This window comes from Stegodyphus dumicola, chromosome 5, assembly GCF_044657685.1.
Source record: "Stegodyphus dumicola isolate Sdum_Otavi_A_Nest chromosome 5, ASM4465768v1".
NCBI classification, from domain to species: domain Eukaryota; kingdom Metazoa; phylum Arthropoda; class Arachnida; order Araneae; family Eresidae; genus Stegodyphus; species Stegodyphus dumicola.
In genome coordinates, this window is record NC_140772.1 from 166,807,538 (window position 1) to 166,824,950 (window position 17,413).

Consider the following 17,413-nt stretch of genomic DNA (forward strand, 5'->3'; position numbering starts at 1 on the left):
GGATATATTTTTGATTTTATAACATCTGATATAATAAAAATCTCTTCTGTAAAAGTCGGACCTTTAGAAAAAATTGTTTTAAATTTCAAAATTCTGACACGATCTCCTATTTTATATTTAGGCCCTCTAGGAGTTTTGTGCAGTGGATCGACATGTAAATTACAATAAACTTTTACTTTATTTTCAGGCTTACTGGCTTTGACAGGTGTCATTTTTATAGATCTATAATATGAATCGTTACAATTTTAAACTAATTTGGGTAATACGTCTAAATATCTATTCGTATTATTTGCGTATAAATATTTTACAATTTTTCGTCTGATGGTTTTATTAAAACTTTCTGCTATAGCCGACTTGATTTCTTTATTTTTGGTTGTAAATCATTTTATGTTATAATCATTTAATTAGTTTTTAAGTACATTTAATTAGTTTTTTTAAGTATTTTAAATAGTTTTTAAGTATCTTTTCCTGTAAATTCAGTACCCTCATCCGTCAAAATAAATTTTGGCATTCTTTCTTTAAAAAGTTTTTAAAACCTTTTACTACTTCTCACAGATCACAGATCATCAGCTGTATAAGTAGCTTTCAGCCTCAACGGCTTTTGCTACTATATATCACTTCTAAGTCTTTTGCTACTATATATCACTTTATAAGTTATACATGGGTTCATAAATTCCTATATCACTTCTAAGTCTTTTGCTACTATATATCACTTCTATAAGTCTTTCATGGGTTCGTAAATTCATGAGGTTTCTTTGTTAAAACCTCGGTAAAACATCATTGGCCCATCTGGAGTCAGTTGCACTAAGGTTCAAAAGTACATAAATTCAAAAATCTCTAGATTAAATAAAACGAGCTTGTAAAAATTGTAATACGTCTAAGTATCTGTACGTAATCTGTACGTAATATCAGTATTTAGACGTATTACGTAAATTGTAATACGTCTGAATACTGTAACTTGCAATAAAAACAGGAAAATATAAGCAATAAGAGAAAAATAAAAAATATGTACAAGTCTTCTATTTCTATTTTTTTCTCGTTCGGCTGGGATCGAACGCTTAGTGTAAAAGGGTCATGGCTTTTACTACTTCTTCGGATGTTTTTCTTTTTATAGGAAAAACCCACGCATATTTATTAAATGCGTCTATAAAGGTTAGTAAATATTTGGTTCCATCATTATATTTACTTTAATTTTTAACAAATAACAAATCAGCATCAAATTGATTATTTCTATTTGGAACATAAATTCTTTTTCTTTTAAATTTACGAATAACAGGTTTGTGTAGCGTATATTCATCTTGTGTATGTAAAAATTCTTCAACATCTTTTTTAGAACATTCTATTTTTCTTTTCAATTCATCAATTCTATAATAACCTGTTTAAGGATTATAATAGGATCTTTAAGTCCTTTTTCCTAAAAAAACACTTTTTTTACTTTCACATTTTGCGCAATTTCCTTTCCCCATTAATCTTCCATTTTTAGAGATCACTTCATGATAGTTTTTAATATCTGTTTTCATTTACACTTAACACAAGAATTCTTAAGGTCTTCCAATCCCAATCCAAATTTCAATTTTGCTTTAATAATTGGTTTAATGACTTATCTGGCTATTCTTTCTCCAAATGTTGGATCAAGGATATTATCTAAATCTTCTAGCGTGAGATTGCGCATGGGAAATTCTAAAGATACGCTCATTTTAAAATTATTTTGCGATATTGCTCTTGAACTTAATTTTATGGTTTAAGCGGGAAGAACGTTTAATAAATAAATGTAGCACACAAAATGTTAAAAAAGCACCTCTTTGGACGTAAATTAAAATCCGAAACATTTCAGATTTTCTTTTTCTTTTCCTTTCTTTTTTTTTTTTTTTTTTTTTTTTTTTTGGTTGCATTTCGTTTAAAGGTAGAGAGTCTCGTAATGATTCAGTTTTACCTTTATTCCTTATTGCAAAGATGGCAATGATGCAATTTCTTCTTCTACTTCTTCTTTTGAATGTTTTGAATATTTCAAACATGGCGTCTGCTAGTACGAGCAAAGGGATCGTTAAACAGGGTTCTGCATGGTTTCAACGCAAAATTAATCTTCGGCCTGTACATAGAGGATGTCATTTAGTAACTGATGAATTGTTGAAACAAGTTCCAGAAATATCTAAATTTTCTGTTGGTCTTTTTCATGTTCAAAGTGAGTGTATTTATTTTGTTACATTAAATATTTGAAATATGGATACATGATTGCTTTACTTGACAAATTGATTGATTAAAGTTTATTTGAAGTGTTCATTAAAATTATTGTAAGATATGATACTAATATTTGTTGTGGTAAAGGGGATTTTGTGGCGTTATTACACTACCAGTTCTTTTTAAATGAAGATAACCTGAAGTATGTTTGTGCAGAATGTAGGATCTTACATAGTATGCATTTCATAACACCTTTTATATGAATTTCATAACACATTAGATATCCGCTAAGTTAAAAGAGTATACATAATCGTACATTTGCAGTAGTACAAAATAAAAATCAAATTGTTTTACTTTTTATTAACATTTCTAATACTTTATTGCATTACTGTTAGCATGATTTATTCGTTTCTGTGTTGATTCAATGAACTCATTCCTCATTTTGTTATACTTATTTTGTAATAATCATTTCAGTAATTCTTTTGAAATTTATATTCAAATTTTTGTAAAGTTATGTTAAATAGAGTTTAAATTTGGAGGTTAGGATGCCTTATCAATTGGAGACAACTGCTTGGCATCTAAAATTGCATTCAAAACAGTATGCTATGGGTCTTCCTAGAATTTGAAAGCAATTTTTAGGTTAAGATTTTGTGCTAAGGGTTCCATTTAAAGTATATACATATATATATGTGAAGCAACTAAATTCAAAATTTTTTTAGTGCTTCCCATTTTAACTACCTGAATAAAAGTTTTTTTATTGCATTTATTACATAACCTTGTTCTGGTATTTAAAATTCTTATTTCTTACTAAAATTTGTAAAAGAAAAAAAAAATGTTTTTTTTTCCTGGGGGGGGGGGGAAGTCTGTTTATCACTAAGACATAGAATGTTTTTTCGAACCACTCATCCACTTATCTACTATATTAAATGAATTCAAATCTGGAGTAATTGGCTGTAGAGTTTGCAAGATTTCTAGACAATGAAGAATTTGACCAATCCTTCGAATTATTTAGCACAGTATTGCCTTTTCTGTATATCTAATAAATAATTATTTTCTGATTAGTTTTATTAGATTTAATAGTTATTGATATAATGTTAAAACTTGCCCAAGTTTTTTAACTAAATGCTTTTCTAGTTGTGTAGTCAACTTATTGTAAAAACTGACCAAATAAGTATATTGTGTGAGCAATTAAAAAAAAAATTATGTGTATATTGATGAATTAAAATGAAAACATGCCTTGCTATAGTATAATTTTATTAGCGACCTGAAATTGACATGTTTTTTCTCTTCCTTTTTAGTAATGCATACATCCGCAAGCCTTGCCTTGAACGAGGTAAGAGTTTTATAGTAAACTTAAGTTATTGATTTCTAGAATACATTAATCATTAAATTTGGATAGTGTGATTCTGAAATTTTCAATTAAAAATTGCGGAACTACTCTTATATGCGCCCACAGGTCGCCAAATTTCTCGCCATATTATTTGGTGAGAAACTCCATGCTGCCATATCTAAACTTTTTGTCTACATTTCGAATTTTAAGCCTAAAATGTATTCAAAAACATGGTTTTCGCACATGCAAAACCATTTTTGAACACACAATTTAAGCTAAAAATCCGAAACAAAAACAAAAAATTTAGATGGCAAAAACAAAAAGTTTCTAACAGGAAATATTTGACAAGAATCCATGTACACAGTGATATATTTTAACTTAAAAAAAAATCCACAAATTGCACAATCTAGGCAACGAACGAATATACGAACTACACACACCTTGGTTTGATAAATTAACATAATAACATTAAATTTCAAAGAATTCCATGTACACAGCATCCTGTTTAAACTTAAAAAAACATCTATGAATTGTGCACAAATCAACCAAATAAACTAAACTAAATTACAATTCAAACAACAATAACAACAACAATAACAACAAAAATTCATAGTAAAAAAACAATGAACATAACATTCTACAAAATAAAAACAGTAAAATAAAATGCGCTTATTACATTCCTGAATAAAACTTCGTCAGTCACACAATGTCTCTGAACAAAAGTGCCATGATTTTGCTATATCACATGTCTTTCTAAGATTCAAAATTTTGAAAGTAACACTAAAAACTTCCTCCAAAGTTAACTTACTACACCAAAACCACAATCCAAATCTTAAACTCCGCCGAACCATTTAACTGCAAATCCACACAATAACTATCAGAATTGCCCTTCTCCATCCGAGTTCTCGTAGCAGCTCTGTATTTCACACTCTGTTTTAAAAGTCACACAGCAATTTCAAAAATGGACTTCAATCCTCATAAACACACCGTGAACAAAAGACTCGTTAACAACTCCAGCATCGTACCTTTTAATACTAAATTTACTTTCCATACAATCTAAAATCTTCCCACGTCTATCATTGCAACATAGGCCATTTCAAAACACACGCGACACGAACCAACCACTCCAGGAAAAGATTTTTTCAACTTCAACAGGGTTGCCATACAACAGGCAATCGCACCAAAAACTAGCGTAGAACACATATCAACACATTTGGTGAAATTAGGGCGCATATAAAAGTAGAGCCAAAATTTCCTCTAAAATGATAAATAATAAATCAATGTAGAAAATATTTTTTGTGGTACAGTATTTGTCAAACAAGCAGTACCAAGATTTGGTTTTATAGTTGAGCTTTATCAGATATAACAGAGTTGGGATAAACAGAACTAATTAGATGTACCAAATAGTTTTAAAAGTTAACATTAAAACAGATTAATTATGAGTAGTTCATGATTATAGTGATGCAGATGATATGTTAAGGTGCCATTTAATATGATCATATTTGTTCATGGATATTTTGAAAACATTAAATGAAGTGAAAATATATATCATTTAAAATAACATTGGAATTTAACTAATTTAATATAAACATAACTAGAAACATAAAATAAGTACTTTCATAGCATATTTATTAAGAAAATTCAGAAGTTTGTTTATGAATTGTTCATGTCTTTAATGTAAAAATAAATTTATGAACTCTTCATAATGTGTTTGGAAATTATCTGGTTGTAATGGAAGTTTTCCGCTAGAAACGCTCTTAATAAAGTTAAAAAATAAGCATGAAAGCAGTACCTTTAGTGTGAGTAGTAATCACCACCAAAATCTATGATTTTCTACCAATGGTTTGGTAGTTTTCAAAGCTCAGAAAATAGGTGGCCACAAGTCCAAACATATATCAACCACATTACAGATGTCCTTTACAGAATGGAAGGTAGCACCTGCAAGATTTTGCTGCAGGTGTGAAAAAAAGTAGAAGTCTGAAGGAGTGATGTTGGTGCTATATTGTGGGTGTTAAAAAATCCCATTTGTGTCCATACGGAGTCCAGCCGGTGAATGCAGATACATGTGGTGTTGCATTATCTTGATGGAACATTTCCTTTTTGAACCAGAACACAGTTCGACATTTTTCCTTGATAGTAGCATCAACATGGACTAGCATCTATCTTTGCACTTTACTGTCAATGGTTTTACTTTTTTCCATGTACTGTATGCATAATACCATGGCAGTCCCACGAGATATAAAGCATGATCTTTTTGTTAGTCCAATTGCACTTTGCGATGCTGCCGATGGGCTCACCGGGCACAGACCAACCCCCTTTTTGGCCTGTGTTTTTGAAGTAAATCTTATTTTTCATCACAAGTGACTATCTGGTCTAGAATTTTGTCCTTGAGTTGATATTCAAGCAGATTAGTGCAAGCCCGAACATGTCTGTCTTTGTTGTCCGTATCTACTTGAGTCTGCTCATGTGGCACTCGGAGATGAACTTGTACGTGAAGTTTATGTGATGCACAGTTCGACTAATAGACATGGCACTAATGTCTTTCTCCTTATCGACTTCTTAGCAAGCTCTGAAGTGATTGCATATTGATCTTCTTCCACAAGTTCTTGTAGGCGTGCCACATCAACAGTAGGCTGGCCGAAGCACTCTGCTTCTTGAATGTCATAGTCCTTGCTTTTGAACTTTCGGTACCAAACCATCACAGTGTCATATGATACAACATTAGTACCTAAACCTGTACACATGATTTGGTTACATTCTGTTGCTGACTTTTTGCAACAGAACTGGAAGTAAATGATTGTTCTAATCTGATAGCGTGATAATTCCATTTTAGACACCTTAACGATATTTTTTATAAATTTTAAAACACAGTGTTCTAAAGCAAGTCTCTTCTTTCAAATGCCAAAAATCATTTGACAACACATGATTAAACATACCAACGTGAACTGTTTTTGCACAGACGTTACTTGTGGTGGCGGGAAACTTTTGTTACACCCTGGTATTTGGGCGATGCTATAACCTAAATCTTAATACTTGGTGTGGCTGATTGGAAAAGAGAGCATGCAAATGTAAAATCTAAAATTTAAAAAAAGAAGGTAAAAATATATTTATGGGTGCACCTTGGCAATTTTTGGTGGTACTTGGATACCAAGTTTGTGCAGTTCTTTGACTTGTTATTTTGGCTTTGTGTAGCGGCGATTTTTGGTGCAAAAATTTCTGCTACATAAAGCCAAAATAACCATGTAACACATCGACCTATTTTCAAAATATCCATGTACACATTAACCTATTTTCACTTAGAAAAATATCAGAGAATTGCACAATTTGGCATTGCAAACTCCGTTGACTTTATCCATGTACACATCGACCTATTTTCACTTAAAAAAGTCAGAGAATTGCATAAACTTGGCATTATGCACTCCCTTGACTTTCCATGTACACATTGATCTATTTTCACTCAAGTCAAAGGAGCACCCAATTCTACATTAGAGCTAAACAAAAAAATACATAATCTCAATAAACTACATTTTAAATCAAACAATAAAATAACATAAAAAAGGAAATTCATCTTATGCATCTAAGCACAACACAAAGCAAATATCCACTTACCTTATTTAGAAATTTCTGAGTCCTTCAAACTGAGGCACACAAAATTCCTTAACAGCATCCAAAAATTTCCTAAATTTATTTGAACTAAAATCCGTATATTGGCATCGCCACATAAATTCACAAAAATAAGAGTAAAAAATATCCTCTGTAGGGCCAATATACTTTGACGCTCAACTATACGCATTTCCTTCCTACAAACAGGACATTTATAATGGCTACTAAGTAAACCTTCATTTACACACCAGTCAATTAATGCACTTTTCCCCTTTTGTTCCAAATCATAAAGAAATTCCAAATTAATCTTACAACATTCAGCCATTCTACCATCTAAATCACAAAACAAGCAATGTACATCCGAACTAACACACATCACAAGCTTTTACAAATCTTTTCCCGTCATTCAAAATTTACAGTAACATGCAATCAATTACATCATAATAGGGTTTGCATAACATCCAACTACAGTCAAAAGTCGTTAATCCGGACTCGTCGGGACTTCGGCGATTCCAGATTATCGATTTTTCCGGATTATAGATCATCAGTTTAAATCTGGTAAGATGGCATGCAGAAATTACAAAATTAAAAATATGAAACCGTAATTTATGAAATAAAGAGCAATTATGATCTAAAGGGTATCAAAATTTACAAAAAGAAAAAGCTAAATATTTATTTGTTTACTTTATTAAACATTTCTTTCAATGTCAGTTGTTTAATTTGCTCCGTTTCATGTGATAATACTTTCTCTTTAATTCTATTAAACAGACATAATTTCTTGTTTAGTTACAAAGTTCCGCTGTTTAAGTCCTATAATTGCTGTGTCGAGAGTACCGACTATTTGTCAATCGAAATTTTTTCGTTTTCAATAACCTTTGAGTCACTTTCTTCACTATCGGAGACGAATTATAATGACGAGGAACTTGATTTAAATCATATCAAAGACGGAGTACATCGAGATGAAATACTACACTCAGTAAGGAATTATAAGCCCAATAAAATAAAAACATCTGCTCTGAAGATAAGGATAGTGCTGACAGATCAACTTCCAATCCGCAGCGTGAAATTGATAAACAGATTTAGGATTTCAAAACATACTTTCGCTTTGTAGATACAAATTACATATTAGTAAATATATATCGGAAATTCTATTTGACATAATCGAAAGTTCAAGCTTACTTTTATGAAATTGCTCTAACAGTCCGCAAAAAATAATAAGCCGGATCCAATTCGAAGATTAAGGAACAACGCAATCTGCAACATTAACTGAATTAAATAATTTTTGCTTAGATTATACCGTCCGTGTTACACATTAAACGCGCATGCGCAAAAACATATTCGCAGCTGTAAAGGTCTTACATGCACTCGTAAACGCCTGTGCGCATGCGTGAACGCGACGCATGCGCAGAAAGTTTGCAGCTTTGAGGTCCGGATAATAGATCATTCCGGATTATGGGTGTCTGAATTAACGACTTTTGACTGTACTCAAGTAACTATAAATGAAACAACAACTTGGCAAAAATGAAACAACAGCTTGACGATAAATGAAACAAAAACTTTGCGATAATTCAAGGGGCACCCTTAAATCTACGCTAACCAAAAAGAAAAAAAAAAAAAAAGAAAGACTAAGAAACTTAGTTTGGCTTTTTGGAAAAAAATCTGCGAGTTGTTTTATGGCTTCTGAAAAAGAGAGACCTGTATCCGACTGTCCCCCTTTTTTTTTTTTTTTTTTCATGATCGACAGAGTTATTGCCATATAATCTGTAATCTATGTGTAAACTTTAGATCAGACAAATTTGCTTTTTGCGTAATTTTAAATAGTGGACTGAAATTGAAATCAGGCTGTTTGGCAACTTAATCCATTACTTGGGAACATTTTTCTGTCACTTGACAATTTTTATAATCTATTTTGATTTTATTTGGTTACTTTATCTTTTATTCGTCAACTTCAGTTTAAGAAATTTATTCTATAATATTTTGATCATATTAACTGAATTGTTGATTACAGTAAGTAATGTATTTTCCATATTTTTGTGTACAAATGAAAGATACGGGACTGTTCCTATTGGGGATGCAGCACATAAAAATACACAGACGGCGAAAATCGGGTGGCTGAACTCTAGCAATACCACGCCCAAATGTTATAAATTCATTAGAAGCACATTTTATACAATTTGTCTTATGTAAGTACTTGTTGAGTATGAAATAAAAGTTTTGAGCATTTTTTTTTTTAAATTTGGGAGCAGCATTCTTACAAAAGTATGCAGGCAGCTATTGACTTAGAAACTGCAAAGATATTTTATAGATGATGTAACAAATCCATTAATTTAAAACACGTACTTTTTTTGTAATTAAAAATGGTTATATAAATAAACTATTTGAATTAATTTAATATTTTAAAACTATGCTATGCAAACGTGCATTGGCAGAAGTGTATTTTACAGATACTGCAAATGTAACTGCTTGGAGATGAATACTCTCAGGTCCTTTAAAATAATGTTTCTTATTTATAAATAATAATAAGGGAAGGTGAAAATTGCAGTTCTTTATGTTCATGTTAAAAGTATTTTAGTTTGCATAGCATGTTTATTTAAATCTTCATGATTGAATTCTTGTTTTATACTAAAAATGTTTTTCTTGTAAAACTAATTTCTGGCTATAGTTACATGTTATAAATTTAGCCATTATCTTACATATGAAGTGTTCACAATAGTATTATATGAATATAAAGAATTTTTTAATAACAAAAACTGATTTTATTTTATGTTCTTTGTTTTCAGAATTGGGATCCCCATGTACGGTAAGTGGTTTTATAGTTTGAAAATGTGGTGAATTATATAACTCCTTAGTGTTTTGCTACTAATTTATTCTTTTTTTAAATTTAACCTGAGTATTAAAATCTCATTAATTTTTTCTCATAATTAAAATTAATTTTAGGATGATTTATGATTTGTGTATTTAATAATTTTAACTTTTAACTATCCATTTAGTGCTTCATTATTTTTAAAATTCTTAAATTGCAGAACATATTGATACATGCATTTATATCACATATATTGGAATTTTTTTGTCATTTTTTATGGCATATACTTTAAAACCATTTTGTTTCATTATTGAATTTGGTATAATCAGATTTGTTGGTATAATTATTTATATTTAGATGAACATAAATGTTTTTCAATTACTTATTTTTTAATTGCTTAGATAAGATTAATGTCAATTTTTGTTTTTTATTTGGTTTTATTGCATATGTGCTACTGTTTGGAAGTGTAACTTTTTGGTAGTGCAGTACTAACAGATTGAACAAAACAACTTTTTTTCTTCTGCCCCCCCCCAAAAAAAGGGTACTCAGCCACTGTATTAATTTTCTCAAATAATTATCCCTACTTGTAGCAAGTAAGTTAGTCTATTATGATGGGCTATTTTGTCAAATGCAATTGTCAAGTATGACACCAAGGAATCTTAATTATATTTCTTATTTTATTTTGTATTAAAAACTAATAAAACTAAACAAAGCTTCCCAGTCCTTTTGTTTCAATTTTCATTTTTTTAAAGAAAAGCTCAATTTTTTTTAAACGTTTAGGTAATAGTTATAAATAGATTTTTTTTTTTTTTTTTAAACAGTTCAAGGTCTGAAATCCAGGCATCAAAGTGCTCTAAAACCCAGAGCTCTGAGTCACAACAACAACCCTTTTGTTTTTTTAAGAATTTTTGGTACTGTTAATGGGACAAGATTCAGATATCACCAAAAGATCTGCCGAAAAATTCGAAGCATAAAAATAAGTGCCAAAATATTTAAATTACAATAAATACAATACAGTTAAGTTGAAGAAAAATCCAAGGGAAAAAATAAAAACAGATATTTGTAAAATTTGAAATGTAAGTTAAACAACTTGCTAAAGTAAGCAGGGGGGGGATATCATTTTGTGGTTTTTCATACACTTTTGTTCAGACTGAATAATTCCTTATCCCTGAGCAAACTGTATGGAAGATATTTTATCACTAGTCATGCCCAAATTATCAAATCCATGGTAAATACAATAATAATAAAAATGCAAGTAACTGTTACATCTTAGGTATTTGCATTCTCATTGCCAATTTTGAAAAGACATTCTTTTATTTTTCGTAAAAAGTTAACATTATAACAACTTTAGAAATAAACACGTGTGACTTGAACCAATCTCTTGGTGAGTTTAGCAAAACATTTGGCAACAACTTCGGTCCCAATAAGAGAACAGTACCATATTTGTTTTTATGCTTTATGCTTGCACATTTGATATTTATTCATAATAAAACATGCAGAGAGTCCTGTTTCTTAATTTCACTTCAGCACTGATGCCAGCTTAATGAATCATCATTTATTATTTTTTGCTTTCATTACTGTATCAACATACTGCATCTTAAGAAATGATGCATGCAGCAACTGAATTTTTAAAAAAATTTTAATATTAGTAAATGAATACAAAGAACATAACTTTTTATCTTGATGTTACACTTGGCAATGATTACATAATGCAGCCAGCTATGCTGCAAAGTATTGAGTGTGTTGATGAAGAAAAATTTAACAGAAATTTCTTTCTGTATGCAAAGAACAGCTTTCGTGAATGATACTTGTGCACCAAAAGATTTCATTTAGTATTGCTTGAATTGAGAATAATTGATTTGTTATTAAGCCCAGGACTAGTGCCAGAAGTGGTGGCAAAATTTAAGGGTGGCAAAAATGTTTAGAATTTACAGAAGCACTCAGCAACAAAATTAAGAGATGGTAAAATTTTAGAATTTAGGTGAGGCACTGGGATGCAAAACTTTTAGAATTTTTAAGCACTGCAATTTTTTTAGAATTTAGGAAGGCACTTGGCAGCAAAATTTAGGACCTACTGAGACTGTACCGGATAGCAAAATGTGTAGCACCGGGTCTGTATGAGCTGTTATGTACACATGAGAATTTGTTTATTTTTTGACTAAAATAAGTATGTGCATAAAATAGTCAGATGTATGATAAATAACTGAATATAAATCAAACTTAATTTCTTCACCATGTAATAGAAGCAAGACAAAATTTAGCAGAACAACATGTCTTCAGTCGCTAATCTCATGATGCATCCCAATAGTGTATAGTGGACACTAATTAAGTTTTCTGATCATAGCCATGAATTCGAAGGTTTTAAAATATCAATAATAAAAAGCAAAATTGGTAAAAGTTTAGAATTGGGTGCCCCTTGTTTATTGGCGATTCTTTCTTGACGCCAAGATCGGAGCCAGGAAGTCACAATTTCAAGATGGCCGCTACACAAAACCAAAATAAGAAGACGAAGAATTGCATAAGATCTGTGTCCATGTACACATCGATCTGTTTTTACTTAAAAAAAAATCCTAGAATTGCACAAACTAGGCATTGCGCACTGCCTTAAATATGTCCATGTACACATCAATCTATTTTCATTTAAATAAAATCGGGTAGCTAAAACAAAGTTAAAACTATCGTGGTAACCAGAAGTGAGGTTTCATCACCAAAATTTAAAAAAAAAATGTCGCAAATCGAAGGGGCACCCAATTCTACACTAAAGCCGCAAAATTTTCTAGTTAATGGAATTTTTGAAGAAATGGTAATAAATAAGGATGCTGTAACAAAAGGTTTTCACTGTCATGGCAATGTACTAACCATCAATCAACTAATGGACAGTGAAATATATAATATTGTTCTAAATCCAGAAAATATCACTACAGGTAGTAAAGAAAGTCACAGAATGTTGTTGAAAATAAAAAAAAAAAATTCAATTGACCAATTTTTAGAGATAATTTTTGACGTGACAGTTACAGAACTTGATTAGTGGAACTTCGTAACTTATAACAAGAAATTAAATCATATTCTCTGTTGATTAGAAATGATTTCAGAATAAATGTAACTTAAAGTAACCTTTGGTACTTTCTGAGTATCCTCACCCCCATGCAAAGTCATCAGCTCTTCAGTAACTTTGTGAATTGGGAGAAAATGTTAATTTGACTATCTTTACAGTTCGTAAGTATTGTTCTGTAAATAATAATAGTAATTATAAAAGCATTTTATATGAAACAAGAAATTTTATGTGGGAAAAAATTTTTATAACGAAATATTTACATTTTTGCAACTGATGAATACTATTTAGATGGCCTTTACACAGTTTTTCACAATATTAATATTTCATTTAGAATATCAGTACCATAAATAGTATCATTGTTCATGGAGAATCGTATGTATTCATACATATAAATGAGCAATGCCTTTGCTAGTGCTAACCATAGTATTAGGAAGGCATGCAGAAAGGAGGAAGAAAAGGGAGTAGGATTATTCACTGGGGCCATTTCACCGTCGATGCATATTTTTCTTTGCATGACTTCTTGACTTAATGACTCTTCTTTACATTACATATCTTGCCGTATTATTTTAAGTTGATTTAGTGTAATAATTCTGTTTATCTATTGTATATTTAAGAGATTTTTCTTTATATTCCTATATTATATCTTGCCATTTTGTATTATTAAGTTTATTTAATGTAATAATTTTGTTTACCTATTGTATACCTATGGCTGTCTTAATTTTTAAAAGGAAAAAAAACCTTTTGTAATTTCTTGCAAGTATTTTAAAACAAATCGCATAAAACAGCTTTCTAAATTTTTGTCATTTAAAGAACCAGATAAAAAAAGTTCTAATTTTGACCATTATTTCTAATTTAGACCATTTATTAAAATTGTTTGTGTAGTATTTTCAGTATGTCCAGATCCTGTGAGGTAATCTTACTTTTCCATAGAATTTATCTTTAAAAATCCAATTTTTCTGATATGTGAGGCTGTCTTTTATTCAGATCTGAACGGTAAATTATGTTAATAACCCGCAAGATATGTGTAATATTTATGACTGTTTATGCATCCATTTGATAGTCAATTGATTTCCTTCTAAAGTAAAATCCTGTTTATCTGAAATAATTAGGGCTTTTGTAATTTCTTGCAAGTATTTTAAAACAAATCGCATAAAACAGCTTTCTAAATTTTTGTCATTTAAAGAACCAGATAAAAAAAGTTCTAATTTTGACCATTATTTCTAATTTAGACCATTTATTAAAATTGTTTGTGTAGTATTTTCAGTATGTCCAGATCCTGTGAGGTAATCTTACTTTTCCATAGAATTTATCTTTAAAAATCCAATTTTTCTGATATGTGAGGCTGTCTTTTATTCAGATCTGAACGGTAAATTATGTTAATAACCCGCAAGATATGTGTAATATTTATGACTGTTTATGCATCCATTTGATAGTCAATTGATTTCCTTCTAAAGTAAAATCCTGTTTATCTGAAATAATTAGGTCAGAGCTTTTTTGGATTATACTTTTTTCTGCATAGTCTATTATAGCTAACAGTTAGCAGTTAAAGGTAGAAATAAATCTGTATAATATTGCTAAGCAAAGTATTATTTGTTAAGACAAATAATATAAATTAGAAATTTTAAAAGGGGCTAATTTAAAAAAAAAAATTATAACTTTTAAATTACTGAGCAAGTATCCTATGAATGAGCTTGATAAAAATTAAGAATACTGTCGTTTAAATGCATCAGTACTTAACAAAAATAAGTACAGCATATCAAAACAGGAATTAAAAAAAAAAAATTATAACAACTCTCAAGCAACGTAAATTTCCTTTGTCAGAAATCCTTACAGTTATTGTTAACATCAGTAATTGCCATTCTGTAATTTTATCATAAAATGGCAAAATTCAATAGGGACAAAATTCAGTATACTGCAAAATGCATTTGGAAGCTTTGATAACTTTCTGTTACTCCTTTTCCAAAACATGAATCTTAATTAAAGCAGTCTATCAATAAATGCAGATAAATAAAGTATCTCCGAAACAAAGATTTATTTCACATTTCTCTGGTCCTCCCCCCCACAGTATACCCCCAAAATGCACCTGTTTTTATTATAAAATATGTATTTAACTATTAATGAAGTATTGGAAAAAAGGATTTTTAAAAGCATTAAAAATGATCAGTTTTCTAACTCAGTGATTCAAAACTTTTCTTTTATAATTTTCCCTGCCATATTTCAGTTAAGCACGGTCTTATTACATATATTTTTGCATTTTTGGTCTTAGATATATTTTTTTTCTTTTTTTTCACAGAGTTGACATGGAGATGTTTTTAACACAACTTGTACCTGAAGTAAGTTCAGTATTGTAACTTTTGATTTAAGATTAGTCAGTGAATAAAATTTCTAAGTATACCATGGCTGTTATTAGCCAGCAAATTTAATCTAAGTACAGATCTATATTATTTGCATTTATGATTTTTAAATTAATTTTTTCCTGTCAATTCTGAGATTAAAACTTAATTAAGCATACTGTTTTGAGTTTTATTTTTGTGTTACAGTTTAATGGTCTGTGAAAAATTAATTTCATATTTTGAATCTTTGCATCTCTTAAATGTTTTAATTTATATTTGAGTAAAATAAAAATCTCTTCAACAGAAAAATTCTAACTAAGCTTGTCATTCATTAAAATTTTAAAAATTACTTTTATATTGTTAAGGCAGGAAATCAAAATATTCTTTCCTTTGAAATTTCTGTTTTTATTTCTTGTTTTATATTATTAATTATTTCCCCTTTCAGTCAACTCCATTCAAGCATTCTTGTGAAGGTCCTGATGATATGGTAAGGAAGATTATTTTCCCCCTTCTTCTGTAACTAATTTCTTGTGATAGGGATTTCAAACTATGATACATATCACAGTTGTCAGTGTAGCTTAAAACAAATGATATTCGAAGAGAAAAAATTTAACTTATGTAATCCCCATGAACTTCTCAATGTCCTCTGATGAACTTCTCATGTTGGTACAATTAATAAATTTAGTTTCCCAGTCTTTCCTCAGATTAATTAATAGTTGATTAACTATTACACAGCTGTGCAATTCATACTGCTATCTAGAGAGACTACCATACAGCTTATATTATCTGTTTATTTTTTCAAAATCTACTTTAAATAATTATCATCTAGAATTGTGCATAACTTTTGAGTGTTTTCATATAAAAATGTATTTCATTGAATTAAAATCAGAAGTAAATAAATAAAATTATAATATAGTATTGTAATAAATATAATAGTTGTAAATAAAGTTATAATAGTGATTTTAGAGGTTTGAATCCTGCTAACAGGCTGGCTGCATGGGCATTTCGTTTTAAATTTACTCTGTGTGTTGCCCATTTATTCATAATTAAGTAGAAATTAACATGTTTTACTATTTTAATTTATAGCCTGCTCATATAAAAGCTTGTTTTCTTGGATCAAGTCTAACCATTCCAATTACAGAAGGCAAATTAAATCTAGGGACATGGCAAGGAATATGGTTATGTGAACACAGGAATCGAGCAGGTATATGATTTGCTCTAAATAATTTCAAATATGCTTTAATTTTTTTAATAATTAATCTCTTAAATAGGCTTTTAAGTGTATATTATGTAAACTTGCCAAATCTTCTTGGATCATACATAATTCTATCATGTTTTTGTTAAAAAATTAAGTTGCCAGATATAGAAATTTTTTAGAAATATTTTGTAATTATATCTTTATGCAGAGATTAGGTTTCATAAATGTTTCAATTGATTATAGAAATATTTTTAGAATGTATACTGATGTATTTTCACAGCTGTGGGAGAAAATATGACAAAATATAAGTTTTCCGACATGAACAAAAATACTTCAAAATTTCGCTACTTTAATATATGATACCTTCAATAGGTTTGTAATGATTTAATAACTAAATAAAACATATGTTTGTCATTAATTTCATGAATTAAGGAGAATATGTGTGAAATACTTTCAAAATATAAAAGATAAAGGGCAGTTTTATGTTCAGTGTTTGTTCAGCGCTTTCAAATGTTCACAAATGGCAAACTGTGTTATCAAAAGGCTACTAATGAAACATTTCATATATTTGTATAAATTTCAATTGTTCACAACAAAGTGTCTTCAAATCTCTTAACCCATTAACCGCCAAAACTACAAGGAATGTTTCTTTTCTCATAAAAATAATAACAAATATTAAATTAAGCATTTATAACATAAATTCGCATTGAAAATTAAAAAAAAATGCTCTTACCTGGGGAAAACGTGAGTGTTGCATTCACGCAACGTCAGCGGAATAAGACTATGGGTGTTTAGTGAGTAGGATTGTGCTCATGTGATGTTTCTTTTGAGTGGAGCGCAGGATTACTTTTTAGCTGTATAACGTTTTATAAATCTACAAATCACTTTACTTGTAATTAATTCAATATTAAAA

The 17,413-nt window shown here is 29.7% G+C and overlaps 1 protein-coding gene across 1 annotated transcript in view; it reads left to right on the forward strand.

Moving 5' to 3' along the window:
* Window positions 1-1,989: 1,989 nt before the first annotated feature.
* Window positions 1,990-17,413, forward strand: part of LOC118183489 (uncharacterized) — a 33,238-nt gene continuing 17,814 nt past the window's right edge. The window contains exons 1-6 of the mRNA XM_035353052.2: window positions 1,990-2,182; window positions 3,477-3,511; window positions 9,892-9,911; window positions 15,263-15,302; window positions 15,748-15,789; window positions 16,389-16,506. Coding sequence (XP_035208943.1) covers window positions 2,014-2,182; window positions 3,477-3,511; window positions 9,892-9,911; window positions 15,263-15,302; window positions 15,748-15,789; window positions 16,389-16,506 — 424 coding nt within the window. The 5' untranslated portion in view covers window positions 1,990-2,013. The remainder of the gene's footprint in view (window positions 2,183-3,476; window positions 3,512-9,891; window positions 9,912-15,262; window positions 15,303-15,747; window positions 15,790-16,388; window positions 16,507-17,413) is intronic.